Source organism: Cryptomeria japonica, chromosome 1 (assembly GCF_030272615.1).
Source record: "Cryptomeria japonica chromosome 1, Sugi_1.0, whole genome shotgun sequence".
NCBI classification, from domain to species: domain Eukaryota; kingdom Viridiplantae; phylum Streptophyta; class Pinopsida; order Cupressales; family Cupressaceae; genus Cryptomeria; species Cryptomeria japonica.
The window spans coordinates 220,855,784-220,879,366 of NC_081405.1; the positions used below are offsets into that span (position 1 = coordinate 220,855,784).

The 23,583-nt window shown below is 42.4% G+C and overlaps 1 protein-coding gene across 2 annotated transcripts in view; it reads left to right on the forward strand.

The window, feature by feature from the left end:
• LOC131042900 (nudix hydrolase 9) overlaps positions 1-23,583 on the forward strand; it is a 183,950-nt gene that overhangs the window by 99,159 nt on the left and 61,208 nt on the right. For both annotated transcript variants that reach the window (XM_057976229.2, XM_057976228.2), the window contains one exon: positions 2,353-2,411. In XM_057976229.2, the coding sequence (XP_057832212.1) occupies positions 2,353-2,411 (59 nt within the window). The remainder of the gene's footprint in view (positions 1-2,352; positions 2,412-23,583) is intronic.

A 23,583-nucleotide genomic window follows, 5' to 3' on the forward strand; every position in this document is an offset into this window, starting at 1 on the left:
AAATGGAATAAACTTTCTGAAAGCGTATTAAGTATGGAGCATACACAAAAAAATGAAGCATAAACACGAATATATGCAGACATGAAGCATGCATGCGGATACACATATTGTTAAATCCTTCTTATTGATTAGAATGCATTCATTGGTTCATCTTTACCCTGGAGGATGGTAGGATCAAAGCTTTAATACGTTTTGTAAATGCTCTAGTTTTTGCCCTAAAATCACAATCCCAAGTAAAGTAAGGAATGAAATAGAGATATCATTTACCAATTAGATCCTAATTGAGACCTCTCAATCGATCATTCTTACTAGGGTTAGGGACATTATCTTAATCATTATTGTAAATTACATAATATACATGTGGGATTTCGTTAAGGCTTTCCCCAAGCACCACTTGGGAGATCATACAAAGCACCTTGAGCCATTCTATCTAGCGTAGAAGCACGGAATGACTACCATCCTTTTGTCTCCCAGACCCGTTTGGGGTGTCTCTACCGGAATGGCATCTTAGCGACCTGCCTTCCTCACATGCACTATCTCCCCTCTATAATGGGATGGCAGATTGGTTGAAGCTTTAACGGAATTTCTATAATATATATATATATATAACATTAATTACTAAGCATTGATATAGAATGACTAAATATGATCAAGATTATCTAGCATCATACATAACACTTGGTAATTAACCAATTCCTCTGATATTTCTGCAAATATAACTCTTTTCTTTATTTGATTCTCTTTCTATTGTTTGCTGTCGCATCTGGTATATCTCTTATTTATTTTCCTTCATTTCATTATTCCTTTATATTCCACACACACCCTTATCATATCTAGTTCACATAATTCTCCCATTCCATTTGATCCTTCTTCCCCTTTATATCTTCCAATGTGAGGGAAAGGTCACACCTCTTCATCACATTTGCCTTTTGGCAAGAGTTACAGCCTTTAACAATTAGCACCCTTTGAAAGAGTACAACCCTTCATAATTTCTGCCCTTTTGAAAGAGTCACTTCCTTATTTACTTCCCATTCTTTTCTTCTTCCCTCAATCCTTCCTTGATTCACATGCTCCCTTCTTTCTTCCTTTCTCCATATCTCCCATTCAAATAAAGTTCTCTTCTTGCTTTTATTTCTCATGTTTGTGGGAGTCACAACTTTTCATTTCATGCCTTTTGACCATTCATCAAACTTAACTAAATTTTAATTATTTTAATTTTATTCTTTTATATTTTAATTATAATTTTATTTTATTCTGTTATCTTTTAATTTTATTATTAGCATTTATTATTAAATCCTATTTCAAAATGGGGAGATTGCAACTATGGATATTTCTCTAGGCACCCTCTTTTATTTGTTATAATATTTCACGTTTCAGCATATTTAGTCAATACCTCTATGCACATCTCCCTTCTCTTAAAAGATTTATTCTTCTAGATTCTTGCTTGTATATCCTTTGCAATATATATATATATATATATATATATACAAAATGCACAAATATGGGAATTTCTTGCCTCTCTTGTTGTTGTTGTTGCAATCTTCCTTAGTTCATATAAGGTTCGCTCCTGCTTTTATATGGATATGAATTCTTTTACATGCTCTTTTGAACGTCATTCAATGTGCTGGTTAAACCATTGATGCTAAGAGTACAGCTTGCACACATTGGAATGATTTTAAATCAACCTTCCTCGGCTACATATTGAGTTTCAAACAGTAACAAATTTATTTTAGAATGTCTGCTTGGAGCACACATTGTTTCAAAACCAATTTATTTTGTAACTCTTGGAATTCTACTGGATATTTTCCATTGTACAGTTGGCACATAACTGTTAATACAAACAAATTTTTAATTATAAACTTTAATTAATGTGTATAACACTCTGCTAATTATTGTGTATAATACTCTGCTCTTTTGTATTACGAATGAATTGCTTTGAGGAATTGTTTAGTAGTGAACTATGAAATGTTGTTTCAAGGTTTTTAAGATAGACGAACATCATATAAAAATCTCAATGATGCAAGGATTAAATCCACTTAGATATTTTGAAGGTCTTCCATGAAATGTATCAATACTTTTTTTGTTTTCTCATTGAATTTGAAAGGCTCCATTGGTTAAAGGAGTTTACGTTGTTACTTTCACAGATATTTTTATGTCATTGCATTGATTCTGGACCTATGATTGAATTTCATCAGTAAATTCACAAAACTTCTAAACATGATTCTTAATACCTCATATTTTGATGCTTCGTAATTGTCACGCCTGTGATGATGACTTTCAATTGTGTGTTCCAATTTTGGGTCTGACAATGGTTATATTGTTTGACATGGGCCACATGTATGTTTGTTGCAGGACCTTTATTGGGACAAACCTAAGTCCTGTATGGGAGCAGTTTCTCTTACCAGTGAAAGGTAGTGTTATTTGACAATGGATTCAATTTGTGCTTTGAAAATTCATCCTCTATTCAAAATTTAGGAGCTCTAGATGAAATTTACAGTTTTTGGGGAAGTATTTATTGAAGAAATTTAAGGAAAATACTGAGAGGGGGAGGGGGTGAATCAGTATTTTAGACTTTTACAAAATAGATAACCATAGACAACTCAAACTGAAGACCAACAAAAAGAGTTCAAAACAGAGGCACAAGATTTCTTGTCGAAAATCCTTTTGGGTAAAAACCACGTAAAGATTAGTTTTCTTTCACCATAAAAGGGCATCAACCCAAATTACATAGCAATAAACAGAGAGCTCCAACTCTCGTAGCTGCACCTACAGACTACAACTAAGGCACCAACCTCTCAACTTGACGAGCACCAACTCAAGGACAAATTTAGTTACAGAACAAGAAGTTGAAAAAGCAGAGTAATTTCTTTGTTTTACTCTGAGATAAGTAAAACTCATACAACTTAATGTATTGTCATAACATAAATCAATAGTGACAAAATCCTTTCATCAACTCGACTGTTATAACTTCATATCACTGAAGTATTACAACACTGCACAATCACATTTGGTTCTAAACTATAGCTTTAGATATCTGTCATCTTCAACGCACCAAGGTCTTCACTGCATTCATTTTCACAGTATCTGAAAACCACAAGTTACTGTACAGTCTTCATTCGCTTAACACTGAAATATTACTGTTAGTAGAGATTTTAAAATAATTGAAGCTCTTTCTTTTAAGCACTCAGACTTGTTCTCATTTCATTGAAATCAACCATACTCATACTTCAACCTTTTAAAAAAAAACAAAAAACTTTACACGATTCTTAAAAAGAATCTATTTTTGAATACAACACACACTTTCCGGATCACCTTACACACTCAGCAATAGATACAAAAATATGCCCAATAGTCTCTCCAAAAAACATTCTAAAAAATGTCTTCAAAAGTATATCAAGACAGCCAACGAACTTCTGCTTGAACACCCACTACACAACACGAACACCCACTACACAACACCCACAGTTTTCTGCATTAACCAAACTTCTCAGAAATTGTAAAGCAAAACGTCTTTTTCAGACTGACTGCTGAAGACACAACAGAAATTAGAAAGAAAAATCATTATCTGAACATTCGAGAAAGTCTCCCACACACACCACCAATCACTGACAAACTTGTAACTCCTAAACTGTATAGAGCAAAGTGATAAAAAACACAAGCTCAAAAAGAATCACTCAGATACTTCAAGACAAAAGAACCTCAGTCGAACTACATCTGCAAACCATATCAGAGAATATAAAACACTTCACTGACAGTAACATCCCTGACGGACATCAGCACTCAGAAACATCTCTGAGAAGAATATGAAAATCAAAGATTCTTTCTGCACACATTCTCAACATACCCTGCAAGCAACAACGGATACCATACACATGTACAAATGGCACACGTTGAAGAAGAAAAAAATAGTGATCAAACTGATCACCCACTGATTTCCAGAAAAAGCACGCACCAGCCACATGTCCCAAACTAACAAAATATTGTCATCAATGACAAAACTGAACAATCTCCCCCTTGTCATTGATGGCAATCAAAATTGAAGCAAAAATGAACCAGAAAGCTCCCCCTGTCATAACACTCCCCCTTGACATTGTTGACGTGTCTGAAATCGCATTGCTGCAAACTCCATACGGCCAACGCAGAATAGAATAGCCGACTGATTATCCTACTCTCTCTTGAGATAAGGAAGTCTCTAATGCTGTTGTCTAAGTTTGATCAAAGGAGACAACCTCAAGGTTTCTTTTGTCAGGGCTTGACTGCGGGATCTCTCAGTGGCTTGATGTGTTTTTGCTGGAAACACAAGGGGACTTACGATTGACTGGCGATTCTATGGATAAGTTCCTTGAAACCTTTTACGATCTCTCCATCAGATGATATTGGTTAATTTGAAGCTGTTTTAGTAGGACTGCAGATTTTCCAAATAGATAAAAAGGGGAGAAAAGAAAGGAAGGATAGGGAGAGAGAGAGACATGAACTGTAAATTCTAACTAAGACAGCAGATTCAATGAAGCAGACAGACACCTCCAGGAAACTAGATTAGGCATTATCAGCCATTTAGACACAATGCTTGCATAAACTTAGTGCAATCTTCAAAGGAGAAACCAGATTTTCATATTAACAAATACAATAGTAGAATTTCTACATTCATGATATATATTTGATAATCGAACTGAGCATGAAATGGTCCAGATTAACCATGCGGAAAGAAAAGCAATCAGCTATTCTCTAATGGTATGGACTATGAAGACTCTATCAGATGCTTGATTAAAAAACTGCTATGTAAAATGAATAGACATAATTAAAAGCTTTCAAAATTAAGTGAAGAAGGAGACCATGCACTCAAAAGGAAACTTGAAAATAGTCTTAATCCATTGTATTAATTCCTGCAAATTCCTTCAGAGCTTTCGCAACAATCCAAGAACTTCTTACAAAATGAGGGAAAACCAGTCCCTTAAATAGGCCTCAAAAAAGATGAATGGCCTAGATTAAATCTAAATAAGTGGCCCAGATTCATCCATAAAGTAGTGCTGCCCATACCCATAAATGGGAGGCAAATATCAACAACTACCCCAAAATGGGTAATAACTACCCAAAAAGGGATAATTACAACAATTTGGAATAATCCAAAAAGGTGTATAAAAAAGTTTTACAATTTGTTGACCAAAAGTCAACTGTCACCCTTTTGGGACAAAAGTGGACTTTAAGATTTGGAGCGAAAAAAGCACTTTTGAGAAACTACTTTCTCTATTTTAGTTTCACACTCTTTCTTTAGAAACTGGTCCTCGCCATGCAGGTATTCCCGCCATAAATCACAACCTGCTGCTCGTTCCTTGTGAACGTATTCTTGAAATTTGATACATAACTGGAAGAGGAGACTGAAAGGTGGCATGGGAGGGTGGCGAATTTTGTACTGCATGCCCTCGAGATACTGGTCTACGTGCTTTAAACCGTCCTTCCAGCTGGAGCGATTACGCTCGAAGCACAATATGTCTGAATGGAACTGACCAGCAAAACTCAAGTCTCCAACGGAATAAGAAACCTTATCTGCTCCCAACCTTTCTTCCCAATCTGGCCGGATTACACTGTCGGATAGGTTATTTAATATTTATCCATCCTGAAACCATTGATCGGAGGATGGTCTTACCTAGTTCTTGCATGTTCCCGAGAATTACCTCACATGCGTTGTTTTCTTTGTCAATAATTTCCTGGGCGTCGTTCTTCATGGTGACGGTCCAGTACTATTCCTTGAGAACACTGATACCATGGGGATCTAGGATGTCAGACAGTGTGGGAATTTGCGCATGTGTCCAAAAAAGAGCTCTCATGAGGGGAAGGGTAGAGGCCGCCACTTCGTGCATGTGAAGGGATTCCCTCTTTACCTCCAACAGCCTGACTAGAGTGAGCTCTCGATGGAGAGCCATTTCTTTCACCTCCCTAGGGATCTGTTCTCCCTTTTTCTTGATGTCCTGTATCCATTCCTTGACGGCCTTTGCGGTATCCCGAGTTCCTTCAAATTCAGTCGTGGTCCTTTGTGCCAATGCCATTGGGGGAATGTGGGATTCAGAGGGGTTGTGCAATGGCCGTAGGAGCTTATCGATGTATCCCTCGGCCTGTTCAGCACGGGCCCGATACATATCCTTTTCCGCTGTGATCTCCTCGAGCTATCTGAGTATGTTCTGCACTGAATCCTTAAATTCTTCCTTTTCTTGCTCTTTTGTAGCTCGTCCGATGGGGACAGTCGTAATGCTATAATCTGCCAGTGTTATCTGATCTGCTGGCTTGTCTACGAGCGGGGTGGCAATATGAAGAGTGCGATTCCTTTGTTCGTCCCTGGTTACTTTAGAATATGCCCTTGGTTTCTTCTTCCCTTTAGCTTTTGCTTGATCCATTCGTGAGAAGATATCCTCTAGATCGATGGGTGCTTTGGTGGCGGCCCTACGTTGAGCTCTGGCGATCAGCCACTTTTGAGGCACTGTCTGGGTCGATGATAAGGTCAAGTTAGCACCCTATTCTCCTACGCTCTCAACCGGCTGACCACAAATTCGCAGCTGCCCCGCCATCGGAGGAGTGAAAGAGGGAGGAGGCTCCCTGCTTGCAGCTGAGTTCTCCCCTATTTCGCTGAACAATTGTCTGACATCCTCCTGTGAAGGTTGCTCCTCGGTTCTCTCGGGCTCATGAATTTCGTCTATCCTTTGTTCTCCTTCGACGGTCAAGTCGTCCTTGGCTGTATTAAGGAGTAGCAATTTGTGACGGCTCTGCTGGGTAGGTTCATGCACTTCGACCCCCTGGGTGGATGGGATTTCTCCTTCTTTTATTTGGTCACCCAGTTTGGTCAACTCGGGGTCTTTTGGCTCGGTGTCTAGTACGTCAGGCGCAGGAGGATCATTGGCTTTGAATGCATCGATGTCGCTCTGGGAAGGCGGAGTAGGTACGCAATCCAACTCTATGGCATCGTCGGATGAACTGGGGTCTTTTGAAGATGAAGTGGCCTCTGGCCTGTTTATGGGAATCTTCTCCCTTCTTGTTCTTTTGGACGTTCGAGTTCCTCTGCAAGCCTTAGCTTTCTTTCTTTTCTCTGGTTTCTTAGTTGATGTCCCTTTGTCTTCGGAAGACTGAGAGTCAAGACTGCCCATCAAATGGTAAGTGAACTGGACCCCTTCATGGACTAGCCTCTCGATCTGATGATGTAACCACTGATCTGTGTATCTTGCTGGGGCTACCATAACTGCTTCGAAATCCGTGATTGGGTCCTGAGACCAATCAACGCCTGGCAAGAGGTGTCTTACTGCTTCGAATTCTCTTACTTGGAGGCAATTTCCTGAGTCCGTGAGCTGATCTGGGACCTAACGGTATTCAAAGAGTCGCATCTGCTGCACACTCAACCTAGAATATTCCCGTCGCCTGACTTCGTAGTCATCGGAGCAATTTTTCCAATAGTCTTCAACTGACTCCTTTGCTCTGTATCTTCGACCATAGGCCCTTTTTGCCAAATTATCATGATCGAAGTATTTTCTTGGGAAATGGTCTTGGAGGCCATAAGAGGCCAGCTCTGCAAGGGACTCCTCTGCTAGGGTGGGGGTTCTCAATTGGACATCATGGTTGCCTATGATCATAGGAAATGTGAATCCAGCCTGCTTGCTCTCTCGATGTAAGATGCCGGCGGGGCGTGATTGTCTTGCCACCTCCATAAGGATTACTTTATCGGTTGGGTACTGTGGAAGTCGAAGGGGGGCACCATCGAAGCCAGCTATTCGGATGTAGGAAAACCTTGGGAACTGAATGAACCAGGCTCCATACCTCTGCACTAAAGTGGTAGCTTGCTCCGAGAGCCTTATGTGTAACCCTCCCTGCATTAGCCTGACCAGGCGCATTGTGAAGGCGTCATTGATGTGTTCATACTGACCAACCGCGTAAGCCGGGCTGTTCTTTTCCCTTTGAGCTATATCCTGGTAGTGCAGCTGCGGGTAGCAATCATAGACTTTCACCTGACCGGGCCCATTCCTGATCTCACCTTTCATTATCAATCCTGGCAGTGGCTGGTTCTTTGCGAATATATAGACCAAATAGGAGGTCATGGTGAAGTACTTCTTTGTTTTGAGCTCAATCAGTTGAGCGTGGATGTTATCGCTTATGATCTGGGCCCAGTCAAACTTAGACTTTCTGGCGAAGACCTGCTCTGTAAAATAGAACATCCACTCTTCAAAGTAGCTGGACTTAGGAAGTCCCATGACTCGGCTGAGTAAGGTGACCATATCCCCATGTTCATTATGAAAATCACTTCTGGGGGTCTTTTTCACAATCTTGGTGTTCAGAGGCCTTTTCTCCTTGAACCATTCTTCGTTAATCAATGCCCTGCATCGGGCCGGATTCATATCATATGCCCCTTGTGCTTCGTCTATGGTTGTAGCTGTGGGATTATTTGGAAAGGGGATATCAAATGCATCACCGATAGCCTCAGGGGAGAAGTCGGCGATAGTCATATTTTCCAGAAGCACAAATCTGGACTTTGGTTCGTAATGCCGAGCAGCCTCTACTACTAATTCATAGTTCTGGATTGCTGGAGGAAAACCTGCCACTTGGGCGATGCCACTTTCCACCATCTGCCTAGGCCTGCCATATGCGTTGGGTGAGAAGACCCGATTCCTGAAGTCCTGAATATCAATATGGCCAAGGTTGGTGTCACCAATGTTGTCCCAGACGCTCTGAACCTTCGACTCCCTTAATCCTCCCCTTTGATATTGATACTTCATCCTTTCAACCTTACGCGGGATGTCTGATTTGGATGCTCGTGAGGTTTCGGTTGCAGCGGGTGTTTTTGATGATTCCACCGCCGATTTAGGCATCTATCCTGCACAGTCGGACGCGGATTACAAGGTGATACAAGAATGGTAATGCGGGTTAGATAACAAAAGAAGTGCTCCAGCAGGCCGGGATTAATTTAGAGTTTAGTCCGGGCATGGAGCAATATCATTTTAGCTAACAACTTGATTATCTTTAACCGCAGCATATTCTTGAAGATTTGTGACTACGCATCTATACTTATCACTTTCGGATTTTGGATTAATTTTTAACAGAGGCAAAACATGGAAATTTTCTTGAGTTTGAAAAGAGATGCAATTTCTGGCTAAACCTTGGGAGTGAATTCTAAATTTCGAATGCATTGAACAACGCTTTATGAAAAAGAGATGCAGACTTCAAGAATTCAAGCATTGTGATCAAATTTCACGCATTTGTCTACTTGATTTAAGCATTTTCAAATGATCATACGCGATAAAGCGTACTTACTGATGGGAGCGGATGGCGAGAGATTACCCGACCTTGTCGCGTGAAGTGAATGGACGATCCTGCAAAGTTTGAATCCCAGCGGTTATCACTTTGATTTAAATTTTCGCGGTTTGGCGGATGAAAGAGAATTTATCAATTTTAAATGGTTTTACCCTTGGCAATCTAAATTTAAATGGTCGAGGGGGGGTTGATGCAGTGTCTTACCTTCCTATTTTCGGACCTTGGAGAGTTCTTTCAAATTTTGAATTGCATTTTTTCTCCAACTTTAGATTTTTGACGAATTTGGAGGTTTCGGAATTTAACTTGGCTTCACCCAGCCTGCACGAAATTCGGAGCTTGAACGTTATTTGCAAACTTGGAGATTCTCAACCCGTTGGCAAATTTCGAAAGTCCCTGGGGTTTTAGGCGAGTTGGAGACGTTTTTGGAGCTAGAGACGTTTTTTGGAGCTCTTGAAAAACCTCGGACCTGAGCGCCCTTTTCGCATGCTCCTGCAACTTTGGAACTTCGGAGCTGGAGGCGGATTACAAACTTCGGCAAACCCTAGAGTCATAGCGCTCGTTCAAACATCGGCGATCTGGGAAAAACTTCGGAGGACTCGCCGCCTACGTTGGGTGCTTTCGAAGCCTCGGAGAGTTTTTAAAACATCTCGCACTTCAATTTCGCGATTGCGGACCTAGGGTCCGAAAATAAGCTTTGCGTTTTACTTTTCTTCTTCTCAAGGGTCCGAAATTCGGACTTAAGTGTTATCGGGCTTTCGGACCGCAATGTGTTTTTAAAAGATTTCACACTTTTTCAAAACCTCGAACCTGGGGTCCGAAAATAAGCTTTGCTTCGTTTTATCCTCAGGGGTCCGAAAAGAAGGATTTAAGTGATTTCGGGGGTTGGAGGCGCTTTCAAAAGATTTTGCACTTTAAACCTTATCCCCAGGGGTCCGAAAATCGGGACCTAAGTGCCTTTTCGGACTTTCGGACCTAGTGCGTCCGTTTTAAACTTTTCGCCTTTTATTTAAGCTTTTCTTCAGGGGTCCGAAAATCATTTCTTTTTTGCGTTTTAAACTTCGGACCTCAGGCGCATTTTTTAAAAGATTTCACGATTTAAACTTCGGACCTGGGGTCCGAAAATCGCACTTAAGTGATTTTCGGACTTTCGGACCTCATGCGTCCGTTTTAAACTTTATGCTTTTCTTCTCTTCTGTGTTTTCCTTTTGACGTCTCTTACCCCAGGGGTCCGGAAATAACACTTTTGCCATATTAAGAAGACCTCGGACCATTTGGACGTTTTAGCGAAATCGAGGCACTTCCAAATTTCGGAACAGGGATCCGAAAATGGACTTTTGAGTGATTTTCTGGGTTTGAAGCGCTATCTTCGCAACATTTTAAAAGAACTTTGTATTGCTTTCGAACCGAGTAGGGAGCATTTGCTTTGAAATTTTCGCTCTAGGGCCCGAAATCTGCCCCTTAGACAATTTTGGAAACTTGCACGGAATGTCGGACCTCCCACTAGCTTTGCCAGGTTCCACAAATCTGGATTTGGGAGGCATCAGAATACTAAGGCACTCAGCCGGGCAATTCGATCTTTCATCAGTAGGCGAAAATCATCTCTCGCCCAAACCTTGCAAAGGTCGGGTGACAAACTTCATGCAATCGGCCTCATAGCTCTGGCTTGGCGGGATCCGTCAATTCCTACCATCTTACGCCTATCCAAGGCGATTTTCAAAATTTTGGAACAAAGCTCTTGGCGTTCATGCCCGAGAGCTAGACTAGTCAGGAGGACTCATCGGCTCATTACTTCAACGTCAATCAGTTTACGGATTGGTCACGAACTTGCTCGAAGAGACATGAGAAACTCTGCTTGGAACCTCAGGACAACGATCGAAAGCTCAGAACAGGAAAGGGGACCCTGTCGGCGACAGGGAGCGTGTGCAACGCACAACAGACATCAATGACAAAACCACCTGAATCGGGGCATGAAGTAAATCAGTAAAAGCTCCCCCTGTGTCAAACTTGAAAATCATTGTTGAAGTGATAACACTCCAAGCTTTTGTCTTAAGAATTCAAAAGTTTCTTTGGCAAGTGGTTTGGTGAAAATATCAGCTACCTGTTCTTTAGAACACACATACTCCAACCTGACAATCTGATTAGCAACTTGTTCTCGCAAATAATGATATTTATTAGGAATATGCTAAGTATGAGAGTGCAAAACTGGATTTTTCGAAATATTAATAGCACTTGTATTATCACATAAAATAGAAATAGGTTCAGCATATTCAACCTTAAAGTCTTGCAAGGTGTGTTTCATCCAAATAACCTGTGTACAACATGATACAACTGCAATATACTCCGCTTCAGCTGTGGATAATGAAATAGAAGCCTTTTTTTTGCTAAGCCAAGAAACTAGACAACCTCCAACAAAGAAAACACCTCCACTTGTGCTTTTTCTATCGTCTACTGAGCCTCCTCAATCTGTATCATTGTAAAATCTTGACAGTTAGGATAGCATAAGCCAAAATTCATTGTACGCTTGAGATATTTAAAAATTCTCTTCACTGCTTGCACATGAATGTCCTTAGGTATGGCCTGAAATGTAGCAACATACCCAACTGTCTGCATAATGTCAGGTCTTTGTAGCTGTGACATACAATAAACTGCCTACCTTAGATCTTGTTGTGCGTTGCACACACTCCCTGTCACCGATAGGGTCCCCCTCTTTAATTTTCAGCCTTCATCCTGCTGAGTTTCGAATTTTGATTTTTTGTTCGCCGTCCCTTTTGTTGGGATCCAGGAAGTGATGAAGCAATAAGCTTTGTGGTCGTAAAAGGAAGGGCGTGTTTGAGTTTTAAGTCACGTAGCTCGGGGGTCATGTCGCGGAGAGCCTTGCAATCTGAACAACCAAAATCAATCCAAGAAGAAGGCGTCTTTTCCTTAAATGTTTGCAAAAGTGCCTTTCAAACTGAAAAATGTTAAAACCTTTTCAAAATGGCCTTTTGGGCCGATTTTCGCCATACAGTGAAAACATCTAAGTTGAAAACCTTTTCAAAATGGCCTTCTGGGCCGATTTTCGCAAAAGGCAAGTGAAATGAAAAATGTTAAAACTTTTCAAAGTGGCCTTTTAGGCCGAAATTCATTAAAATTTAAAATCGGCTTAACAAGCCGAAATGCGAAAAGATAACTAAAACTCGCAAAACGCCCAAGGTGGTCGAAATACCGAAAACCATTAAGGATTACGCAAAAGAAAGAGGTTTCGGCCTTTTTCATTCATTTTGAAAGGAACCAATTCTCGCAAAATAAGCTCATTGACCCAAAAGTAACGAAATAGGTGTAAATCGCGTTATGTTTGCAAAGTAATCCTTTTGGCCGATTTTCAAAATGGAGGAAAGGGGCGTTCATTAAAACTTTTCAAAAAACTCCTCCAACCCGAAATTGTAAAATGAAGGGCGAACGCTTAAACTTAAACATTTTCAAAACCCCCTTTCAAGCCGAAAATAGAGGGTAAGTGAAATATAATCTTCATAAATTTTGTAAAATGGCCGCTTAGGCTGAAATTGGAAGAAAAGAACATTTTCGTGAAATGGTCATTGAGGCCGAAAATGACAAACTCCTAAAATCGCGCATAAAGCCCAAGTGAGCCGAAATCCACCAAAACTGCCAAAATCGTCATGTATGCCAAAGGTTAGGAAAGTCCAAATCGCGAAATAAGGTTAAAGGCTGAAAATTGAAAATACCGAATGCGTTAGAGAAGAAAGGAGTGTTGGAAACCATCCGCGAAAAACTTGCGCATTTCCTCCTGAGGTCGTGAAATCCCAATAGGCTAAAATCATGTGAATACCAGGAAACCCCAATTTCATCCCGATAGGCCGAAAATCAAAGGGCGAAAATGATAAGGGAGGGGAAGTCGCGAAATAAAAGCCTAGGCGGTGTCTTAAGATTTGCATTTATTTCTTCCAGCCCGAAAATTGGGCAATCAGAGAATCGCGTGAGTTGTAGGTAGGGCATTTTATTTAGGTTTGCATTTGTCTCTTTAGCCCCGAAAATCGCCCAGCATCCAAAATCGCGGAGCTATTATACTTTTTTTTTCAAAAGCCCTCTTGAGCGAAAGCATAATTCAAGAAGAATAGAAAGGAAAGGCGTTTTCAAAGTTTGCAAAAGGGCCTTGCAGGCCGATCTTGCACAAAGCTTTTCTAACCCAAAGTTTGGAGAGATCGCAGGATAGTCACCTTGTTCGCTAGGTAAGCTCGTTTTGTCTGCTTTAGAATCATTTAAAATAAATGCAAGACTAGTCACTATGCTTAAACGGTTAATGGAGAATTAATCAGGTGAAATTTTGTAGATTGCAATTTTCTTTTGAAAGGTACTGAGCAAAGTATTAAGCGTAGCGCAAAAGCAAAGCCTGTCTAAAATTAACCTTGAAAGCGAAAATTCAGACTTAGGGAAATTTCGAACATTTTGAAAAAATTAAACTTAGGCAAAACTTTTCTCCAAGTACGAAAATTGGCAATCATTAAACACCTGAGCCCTGAATCGCAGCCAAGTAGTAGATTTTAAACAAAGAGCTTAATAGCATTTCACTTCCTAATAAATCAGGCTCTTTTGCTAAGGCATCGTACTTTCTTTGAATTTCAGTTTTCCCGTTGATCCTTATGTGCTATCATCATCCTCTTTTTTGACTAACCTGTTTGTTTCCTTCATCTCATCTCGTAATCCGCGTCCGATTGTGCAGGATAAATGCCTAGATCTGCAGTAGAATCCTCAAAGACGCCTGGTGCAACTGGAACATCTCGGGTCTCTAAATCTGACATTCCCCGTAAAGGTGAGAAGATGAAGTACCAGTACTAGAGAGGAGGACTGAGGGAGTCAAAAGTCCAGAGCATATGGGAAAACATAGGTGATACGGATTTGGGCCACATAGACATTCAAAACTTCAGAGACCGGGTATATTCTCCTAATGCCTATAGCAAGCCCAGGCGGATGATGGAAAGTGGTATTGCTCAGGCGATAGGTTTCCCTCCATCTGTGCAGAATTATGAGCTAGTAGTTGAGGCTGCTCGACATTATTAGCCAGAGACCAGGCTAGTGGTTCTAGAAAATATTGTGCTAGCTGACTTTGCACCTGAGGCCATTGGGGATGCATTTGACATCCCATTTCCTGATAATCCCATTGCTACAACTATAGATGAGGCACAAGTTGCTTACGACATGAATCCTCCTAAATGCAGGGCATTGATAAACGAAGAGTGGTATAAGGAGAGAAGGCCTCCGAGTATTAGAATCAGTAAAAAGACCCCCAGAAGTGACTTTCATAACGAGCATGGTGATATGGTCACCTTACTCAGCTGGGTTATGGGACTCCCTCAGTCTAACTTTTTTGAAAAGTGGATGTTCTACTTTATGGAGCAGGTCTTTGCCAGGAATTCCAAGTTTGATTGGTCTCAGATCATTAGTGATAATATCCATAACAGCTGGTCGAACTTGAAGAAAAGAAGTACTTCACCATGACCTCCTACCTGGTTTATATGTTCGCCCGACACCAGCCACTGACAGGATTAATCAAGAAGGGTGAAATTAGGAACGACCCAAATCAAGTTAGGGTGTACGACTGTTATCCTCAACTACATTACTATGACATAGCTCAGAGGGAAAAGAACAACGCTGCTTATGCAATTGGTCAATATGAGCGTGTCAATGACGCCTTTACAATGCGCCTAGTCAGGTTGATGCAAGGGGGATTGCACATAAAGCTCTCAGAGCAGGCTACCATTTTGGTACAAAAGTACGACGCCTGGTTTATTCAATTCCCTAGGATCACCTATATTAGGATAGGCGGCTGTGAGGGAGCTCCGTTCTGACTTCCACGCTACCCGACAGACAAAATAGTTCTTATGGAAGTTGCAAGGCATGCACATCTAGCGGGCAGTTTACTCAGAGATAAGAAACAGTCCGGATTCACCTTCCCTATGAGTTTGGGTAACTTTGATGTGCATTTCAAAAATTCAGTGCAAGCCGATGAGTCCCTCATTGAATGAGCATCTTATGGCCTATAGGAACATTTCCCAAGGAAATGTTTTGATCATGACAATTTGGCAAAAAGAGCCTATGGCAGGTGCTACAGAGCAAAGGAATCAATTGAGGACTATTGGAGAAATTGTTCCAATGACTATGAGGTCCGATGGTGTGAATATTCAAGGTTACGTGTGCAACAGATGCGGCTTTATGAATACCGTTGGGTCCCGGATCAAGTGACAGATTCTGGCAATTGCTTGCAGGTCCAAGAGTTTGAGGAGGCATTAAAGTACCTCTTGTCGGGCATTGATTGGTCTCAGGATCCAATTACTGATTTTCAAGCAGTAATGGCAGCTCCAGGAAGGTACACCAATCATTGGTTACACCAGCAGATTGAGAGACTAACCCATGAAGGAATTCAATTTACATACCATATGATGGGCAGTCTCGATTCCCAGTCTTCGAAAGATGGGGGAACCTCAAGTGCACCGAAGGAAGAGGTTGAGAAACCCGAAAAGAGGAAGAAAGCCAGAGCTAATAGAGGGACTCGGGCATCAAAAAGAATGAGAAGGGAAAAGATCCCTATTAGAAGGCCTGAGGTCAGTTCGTCATCCAAGGACCCCAGTCCGGAGGATGACGTAGTTGAGATTGACTATATACCTGCTCCGCCCTCCCAGAGTGATGTTGATGCATTCGAGGCTAATAATCCTCCGACACAAGATGAGCTAGATGCAAAGGTAAGGATCATTGGTTCTAGTGAACTTGGAAATCAAGTTGAGGAAGGAGAAGTTCCGCCTAATCAAGAGGCTGATATGCATGAACTCACCCAGGGGAGTTGACATGAATTACAATTGAATAGCGCCGACAAAGATGACACCACCGTCGAAGGAGAACGCAAGGCAGATGAAACCCACGAGCCCGACATAATTGAAGAGCAACCATCACATGGGGATACACGACAGTTGTTCAGTGAGGTAGGAGAGAACTCAACTATAAGTGAAGGGCTGGATACTGCATCTGTTCCTTCTACGACATGTTGTGACCTTTTTCACACATCACCCCATTGCAAATGGGGACCCTCTCTTTTCCTTCTTTCTAGGATTTTTGTTAGTATCCTATGACCTTCCGCATGAATTCTACCAAGCCTTGCCTAGTTTTGAGCAGTTCAAGCCCCGACGATTGAAAGTTAGTTTTTGGAAATCATGTGATTCCAGAGTACAAACACCACCAGAGTGCTTAGACAAGCTGGAGGACGAAGATCGCAATTGATTTGGACAAATTTGGACAACTATCTATTTTTAGAAAGTTTGCTTTTTTTGCTTTTTCCTATTTTGTAGGAAGTTTCATTTTTGGCATTTTCAGCCCGATCCCCAGTATGGCTATTTTTAGAAAGTTCTCCCTATTTTTTAAGGATACCTGCTTTTTGCTTTTTGGGATGGGAATCTAGGGTTTGCACCCACACCACTGGCCAGCTTTGATCGGGACCTAAAATCTCGGAGTTTTGACCTAAAAAGCTAGTTCCCTACATTTTAGGGGTTGTATCGCTTCAGATGGGTTTGCCTAAATATAGATTTCAAATTTCAAGTTAATCTGGTTAATTTTGGTTAAGATGTGAAAATTTGAAATTTTCCAAAATTTTGTCTAAGTATGGTTAATGGATAAGGTTGAATGTCATGACAGGTGTGGAAAGTCCGCCATATGGAAGCCTCAGCAAAAGTTCGCCTTAGAAGGAAGGCGCGTGAAGGTGAAATAGGCATCAACAAACTCCGCTCTATGCCTTGGGGTCACATCAAGGAAGTCCGCCATGTCTTGGATAAGTCATGAAGAGGGGTTCTCAAACTCCGCCATACCTTGGAGAAGCCTTGGGAATGGTCTTGAAACTACGCCCTATCCTACCATGTTGAAGGCCAACACTCCAAAGTCCGCCATGAAGGCCAACCCTCCAAAGTCCGCCATGTGGGAGCCTTGTCTAAACTCCGCCCTATCCATGAGACCCTCTAGAAGTCTGCCCAAGGAAGGAGGATAGCCAAGGAAGAGCCCATGAGGAGAGGTCTAGAAGTCCGCCATGAAGGGGTATAGCCTAAAGCCCGCCATGTAGAGGAGTCTCTAAAGTCCGCCGTAGGTCAAGAAGACCAAGGAAAGGGGGTATCAAAACTCCGCCATGCTTTGGAGAAGCCTTGGTGGCCAACACCTAAAACTCCGCCCTATCCGAGCTTCTTGGTGCCACCTCTAAAGTCCGTCCATGTTGGAATAGTCAACAAACTTCTCCCAAGATGCTAAGTCATGAAGGAAGAGCCATATGAAAAGTCCGCCCTAGGCATCCAAGTATTGATGAAAGGTTATCTAGAAGTCCGCCTTGGCAAGCAACAAGGTAGGAAGAGCCTCCAAAGTCCGCCCATGAGGAGAGTCCTTAGAAGTCCGCTCAAGGTAGAGGACTCACCAAAGTCCGCCCAAGGGAGAGTCTCCAAAACTCCACCCAAGGGGAGCCTTCAAGGAAGTCTGCCTTGCAAATTGGGGAGCTCAAAGAAGAGCCTCCAAAGTCCGCCCAAGGTATGGAGAGCCTTAGAAGTCTGCCCTGCTGGTGGAGGTGATACCAAAGTCTGCCATGTCTTGGGAAGATGCCACCTCAAACTCCGCCATGTTAGAGGTATATGAGTCTAAAGCCCTATGTGGAGACCTCTAAAAACTCCGCCATGTATTGAGAGGTAAAGGAAAGTCCGCCAAAGGTTAAAGGAGATGAAGGTGAGTCTTCAAAAGTCCGCCTACACATGAAAGTCAAACAAAATCAACAAAAATGCAAGTGATGTCACAAAACTCCTCCAAGATTTCGGACTCAAAGACCAAAATGGAAAGTTTTCAAAAGGAGAATATTGGAAGATTGCTAAGGATTTCAAACCTAAATCCAAAATAGAAAGTTTTGAAAGAGAATATTGGAAGATTAATAAATATTTCAACTTATAAACCAAATTGGAAACTTTTGGAAGATATTTTCTTCAAACTTGGAAACATGACAACACTTTCGTAAAGAGTGAAGTTAGAATTGGAAGTATGAGTTGGAAGGTTTTAAGGGTTTCCAATTGAGGAGTTAATTTTATTTACAAATACTTCATTACAAACTTCATTTCTACACCAACAAGTTCGAAGATTACTAAGGAGAGCTTAGTAAATTATTTTAGTTTGAAGATCATCTGGAGAAAGTTTTTGATATTGCTGGAAGTTGGATAACTTTTTTTATTTTTGACAAAAGTTTCACAGATTTTTGGAGAAAGACAACTAGTACGAGGAAGAATTATTTAACCTTTTCTGAATTTTCTGAGTGTTCTTGAGAGAATTCTAGCCCTACTTCTATCCATTCGAAGGTCAAACTAAATTCATGATACAGATTTATGGATTTTTTCTGAATATTTTCCAGAATTTAATAAATGATTTTTCAAAAATTTTGGAGAAAGAAAATCATTTTTTTTGGCTAAGTAAAAAAAAGTTTTTCAAAGTTATGACGCTCAGTGTTGATTGACGATCACGATCATTCTTGAGATTGAAAGGTTTTTCAAATGAAATTTCAAGTTTTCATGACTAAGTATAAGATGAAATTTTCTGACACTTAGCCATTTCGTAGCCCTGTTATTTTTTTTCGAAATTTTGTAAATTATTTTCTAACTTAAAATTTCATTGTTTATCTGCAGGTCCTAGACATTATGAAATTTCAAGTTGATAAAGATGCTCCTTTGGAGTCAAGGATGACTGCAAAATGGAAGAACGTTAGCGACACCAACCTTGGACACATCAATCTGAGGGAATTTAAGAAGCGAATGTTTGGTCTGGACAACCTTGTGCCTACCATCATTGTGCGAAAGATGATGAAGTGTGGCATCGTGCATGCTGCTGGCTTCTTGCTCACCATGCAATGCAATGAACTAGTAGTCGAATGTGCCAAACATTACAACCCCATCAGTAAAGACATTGTTGCACTTGATGGAAGGGTACTGGCGAACATCAGTGATGAGGCCATCAGAGAGGCCTTCAGGATCCCAAAGTATCACAACACAGTGTATATGACAAAGGATGAAGCTGACGGTCTGTATCGGGACCACCTGGAGGAATATGATGCCATAGTTAACCATTCCTAGCTAGACAAGCCAAGAAAGGGTGCCTCCAAACTTCAGAGGAAGAGCCTAGTGCGAGCATACTTCAAGAAAGATGTTGGAGACATGATCGTCCTACTCAATAGAATAATGGGAAACCCTCAGGGAGCTCCATTCGAACCCTGGATGTATTATTTCATTAATGAAATAATCAATGGAGTAAAAATGATAGACTGGGCCAGGATGATCAGCGACAACCTAGACAGCCAACTGAGGAACCTAGAGACGAATAGGACTTTCTTCATGAGTTCTTACCTGTTTTATTCCTTGGCCAGGACTTACAGATTCAAAGGTCTCACTTGTAGAGGAGAAGTAGGGAACAAGGAGAACCAGTTTTCAGTGTATGATTGCTATCCCCAGCTCCACATGGAAGAGAAATTCCATTTCAAAAGAGTGAATGATACTTTCCTTATGCACATCACTCGGACATTGCAAGGTGGGCTGCACTAGAGACTCTCTCAAGAGTCTATGGACTTCATCAGTCGGTTCGGATACTGGTACATCCAATATCCAAAGTTCACTTACCTCCGAATTCAAGGATTCTCCGGACCTCCATACAAGCTTCCAGTTTACCCTACCAACCGAGTGGTGTTGCTCGAGGTTGTAAGACAATTGGAGGAGTATATAGTGATTCAAAGGGATAAGCAAAAGAAGGCAGGAACATCCTCATTGACAATTGGCAATGGGCTGGAAACATGTCCGTCATCACAAGCTGCTGTGACTGCTGAGAAGGAGCTAGCCTGGTATCCCCTCTATCAATACAAGGCAAGAAGGAATTTCAATCCTTTCCACAGGATAAAGAAGGTCGAAGGAACGACATTTGAGCACAGACCGAACCTAGAAGATTACTGGGCTAATGCAGCCGATAGCTTCGAGATCAGGAAGAGATTATGGTCGAGAATTCCTTTGAGCATGGTGAGAGCAACAGAGGTATTCAGAGTTGCCAATCAAGTGGAGGAAAGCCTACAGCTTCAGCAGCCAGACTTTGAAAAGATGAAAAATGAACCCCTAGTTTTAATAGATTGGATAGAGGGGAGGAAGTCAGATCTAGCAGACCTTAGGAGATCGGTGGTTGAGTATTCGAGGTGGTGGACGTCTGAAAAGACAAGGCATTTATAGGCCAAAGGTGTGACCTTGACCTACGAATTGATGGGAGTAGATGATATTCTGTCCATCAATCCTTGAACCTCTGCTGGTGATGCCCGAAATCCAGAAAGTGTTGGGTCTCGAAAGAGGAAGAAGTTGGTTGGAAGCTCCACAAAGGTCACAGGGAAAAGGGTTGTAGGTGAAAGAAGGGAGTCCAGCGAAGGCCACTCCATCCCGAGTGCCGCTTCCATTGTGCCCGATCAGAATGCAATTGGGGAGCAAGAGATGAACATCGGCTTGATTGATGATGAAGTGAGAGTGCGTTCTCATCCAGTTAGGGAAGCAGTGGAAGAGGTCATCCAAAGTCCAGACAGAGAGCAAGCTGAAGCGCCTACAGTCTTCTTGGATGCCATACTAGCAAACCTAGGAGAGGCAGATGATGAATTTGACCGGAATATTGTAGAGCAATCAACCATTTCGGATTGGTTGAGGGAAAGAATAAAGGCCAGGGTCCCCAAGGAGGCCTGTTTCGAAGAGGTCACTGCAACATTTCTGGAGAGGGTGAATGAGCCTACTATAACTAAACCACCCAAGCCCGCCAAAAAGTTTTCTCTAATTTAGAGAGACAGTGCAGGGTTCAGGATAGTCGAGATAGTGGTGCCCAAAGAAGGAAAGACTAGGGACAATGTCGCCGCGGATGATTACAAGATTACCACCATAGAGCTGGGTAAGCCCACTTGGAACCAAGAGGTCCAGTATTTTGACGACTCTTGCAATGCTTTGAAGGCAAGTCTAGCCCATGAAAAAGAAAAGAGAAAGAGGTCCAGTATTTTGAGACTGAGAATAGAGAGGCCGAGGATATCGGTGCGACCGAAGGTGTCGGGAGGACACATGGTCATGGTAGTAGAAGCAATCTATTCGAGGCAGGCTCATCACACCCTGGCGGTCAGAGCAACTTGGTGTGAGCCAACGGACCAAATCTCGGCGGAGTACCTTCGGGAGGACCAGTGTTTGGAGGAGTTCTTGGAGGGTCAAATTCGAGTTCCGGAGGGCAGACCAGGCCGCTGCCAAGAAATGTCATGGCGAATCGGCAAAAATTGCCGAAGTTCATCGGAGATGGGGAAGAAGATCCTGTACGGCATTGCCGTACATGTGAAACAATTTGGTCGGCCAATGGCGTGGCTGACAGGGCGGAATGGGTGGTGCAATTCCCCGCCACCCTACGAGGAGTAGCCATCGATTGGTACTCAGACGTTGACAAAACCCAACCAACAATTTGGGATGAATTGCACAAAGCCTTCGAAAAGGAGTTTCGATTCCTCAGAGATGATAATGAAATTGTAGCATAAATCCTGAGCACCAAGCAAGGGAAAATTGAGACCATCCGAGCATATAGCCGATGCCTCAAGGAATTGTTGGGAAGAATGGATAACCAGCCCGGCGATGGGTTGAAGAAAAGGTGGTTTGTGGAGGGCTTAAAATCGTCACTCAGAAGGAAAATGAAAATTGTACCCCCCACATCCTACGACGATGCCTATAATCGTGCAATGGACCTGGAGAGTGAAGGGAAGACATCCAAGAAAAAGAAAGACAAATCCTCTAGAGAGGACTCCTGCAATGGAAGTAGCAGCGACGAGTGGTCTAGTAAAAAGGTGCAAGCCCTTCAAAAGGATATGCATCGCATGATGAAGGAATTCAAGAGCATGAAGGGAAGTACTAGCAAAAATGAGGAAGTATGGTGCGCAGAATGTAAGGAGGAAGGTCACACAAAAGGCTCTTGTCCAAAAAAGGTCTTCTGCGATATTTGCCAAGTGTTGGGACACTCTACCAAAGAATGTCCCTACAATAAGAAGACAAGCGGGAACCAAGTGCTCTTCACCCAAGAGCAGCTGTTAGCGACAACAGGCACATCGCAGCCTCAAGCCAACACCACGACATGATCTGGCGGTTACAGAGGTAACCGAAGGGGAGGAAGAGGCAACAACAATAATAGCAATAATCGGAGTCGAATGTAGTATGATGCCAAGGGATGACCGATGATTCAGTGTCGGGCATGCAACCAGTGGGGACACTTTGCGCGGGATTGCCAGAAAGAGGAGACACCCCAACACTTGTGCAGATGGTGTGGTCCTGGAGACCACGATGAGACAAATTGCCCCAAGCCAGGGGTTAACCTCCTCAACATTGAGAAGATTGGTGAGAAAGAAGTACAGGCAATCACCTGTGCTTAGACCAAAAAGGCCACTTATCCCGACCCTCGTACAGAGAAGGAGAGATTATGGGAGGCAAAAGCCAACATTGAGCGTGAGATGACGACCGAATGATGGAACAAAGAGGTGGTGAGTACATCATCCTGTACTCAAGCCGAAAATAATATAATTGGGCAAGTACTGCAGATGGAGGTGCCGATAAGGGTGAAGGACCTTCTAGACACAATTCCACAGCTGAGAACCGCCATTTTTAGTTCCATAGAAACCACTGCGCAGGCACCTTCGGGTGCGACACGGGCGGAAGTTCCGGTCAGCCCCTCGGCTGACCCAATGTTGTTGGCCTTAAATAGTGGTCGGCATCCTGCGGTAGTAGAGATGGGAATTCTCGGGGCTATCCTCAAAGACACTATCGTGGACGGAGGTTCGGGGGTGAATGTGTTGCCGGAGGATAAGTGGAAGAAGCTCGGGAAGCCAACACTATGTCCACCCACATTCAACTTGGTAGGTGCAGACCAGCACAACATCAAGGCACTCGGCACCCTGATGGCCTAGCCAGTGACCATTGGCACACAACCCTTCCTACTAGATTTTGTGGTAATCCCACTCAAGAAGAAGGGGTATGACGCCATCGTAGGGAGAGGGTGGCTAGTTGCAACAAAGGTGAACCACAACTGGAAGAAGAACACTCTTTCCATGGAGAAAGGGGGGCAAAAGTACACCATTGATTTGAGGACCCAAGTTGTCGGCGAGGAACTTGCATCATCTGACTTGGATTCAGAGGATTCAAACAGATGGGAGTGGGACTCCTATAAAGGTAAAGACGAGAGGGAACCAAACGACGAAGGAGTGCTTGAACTCGGTGG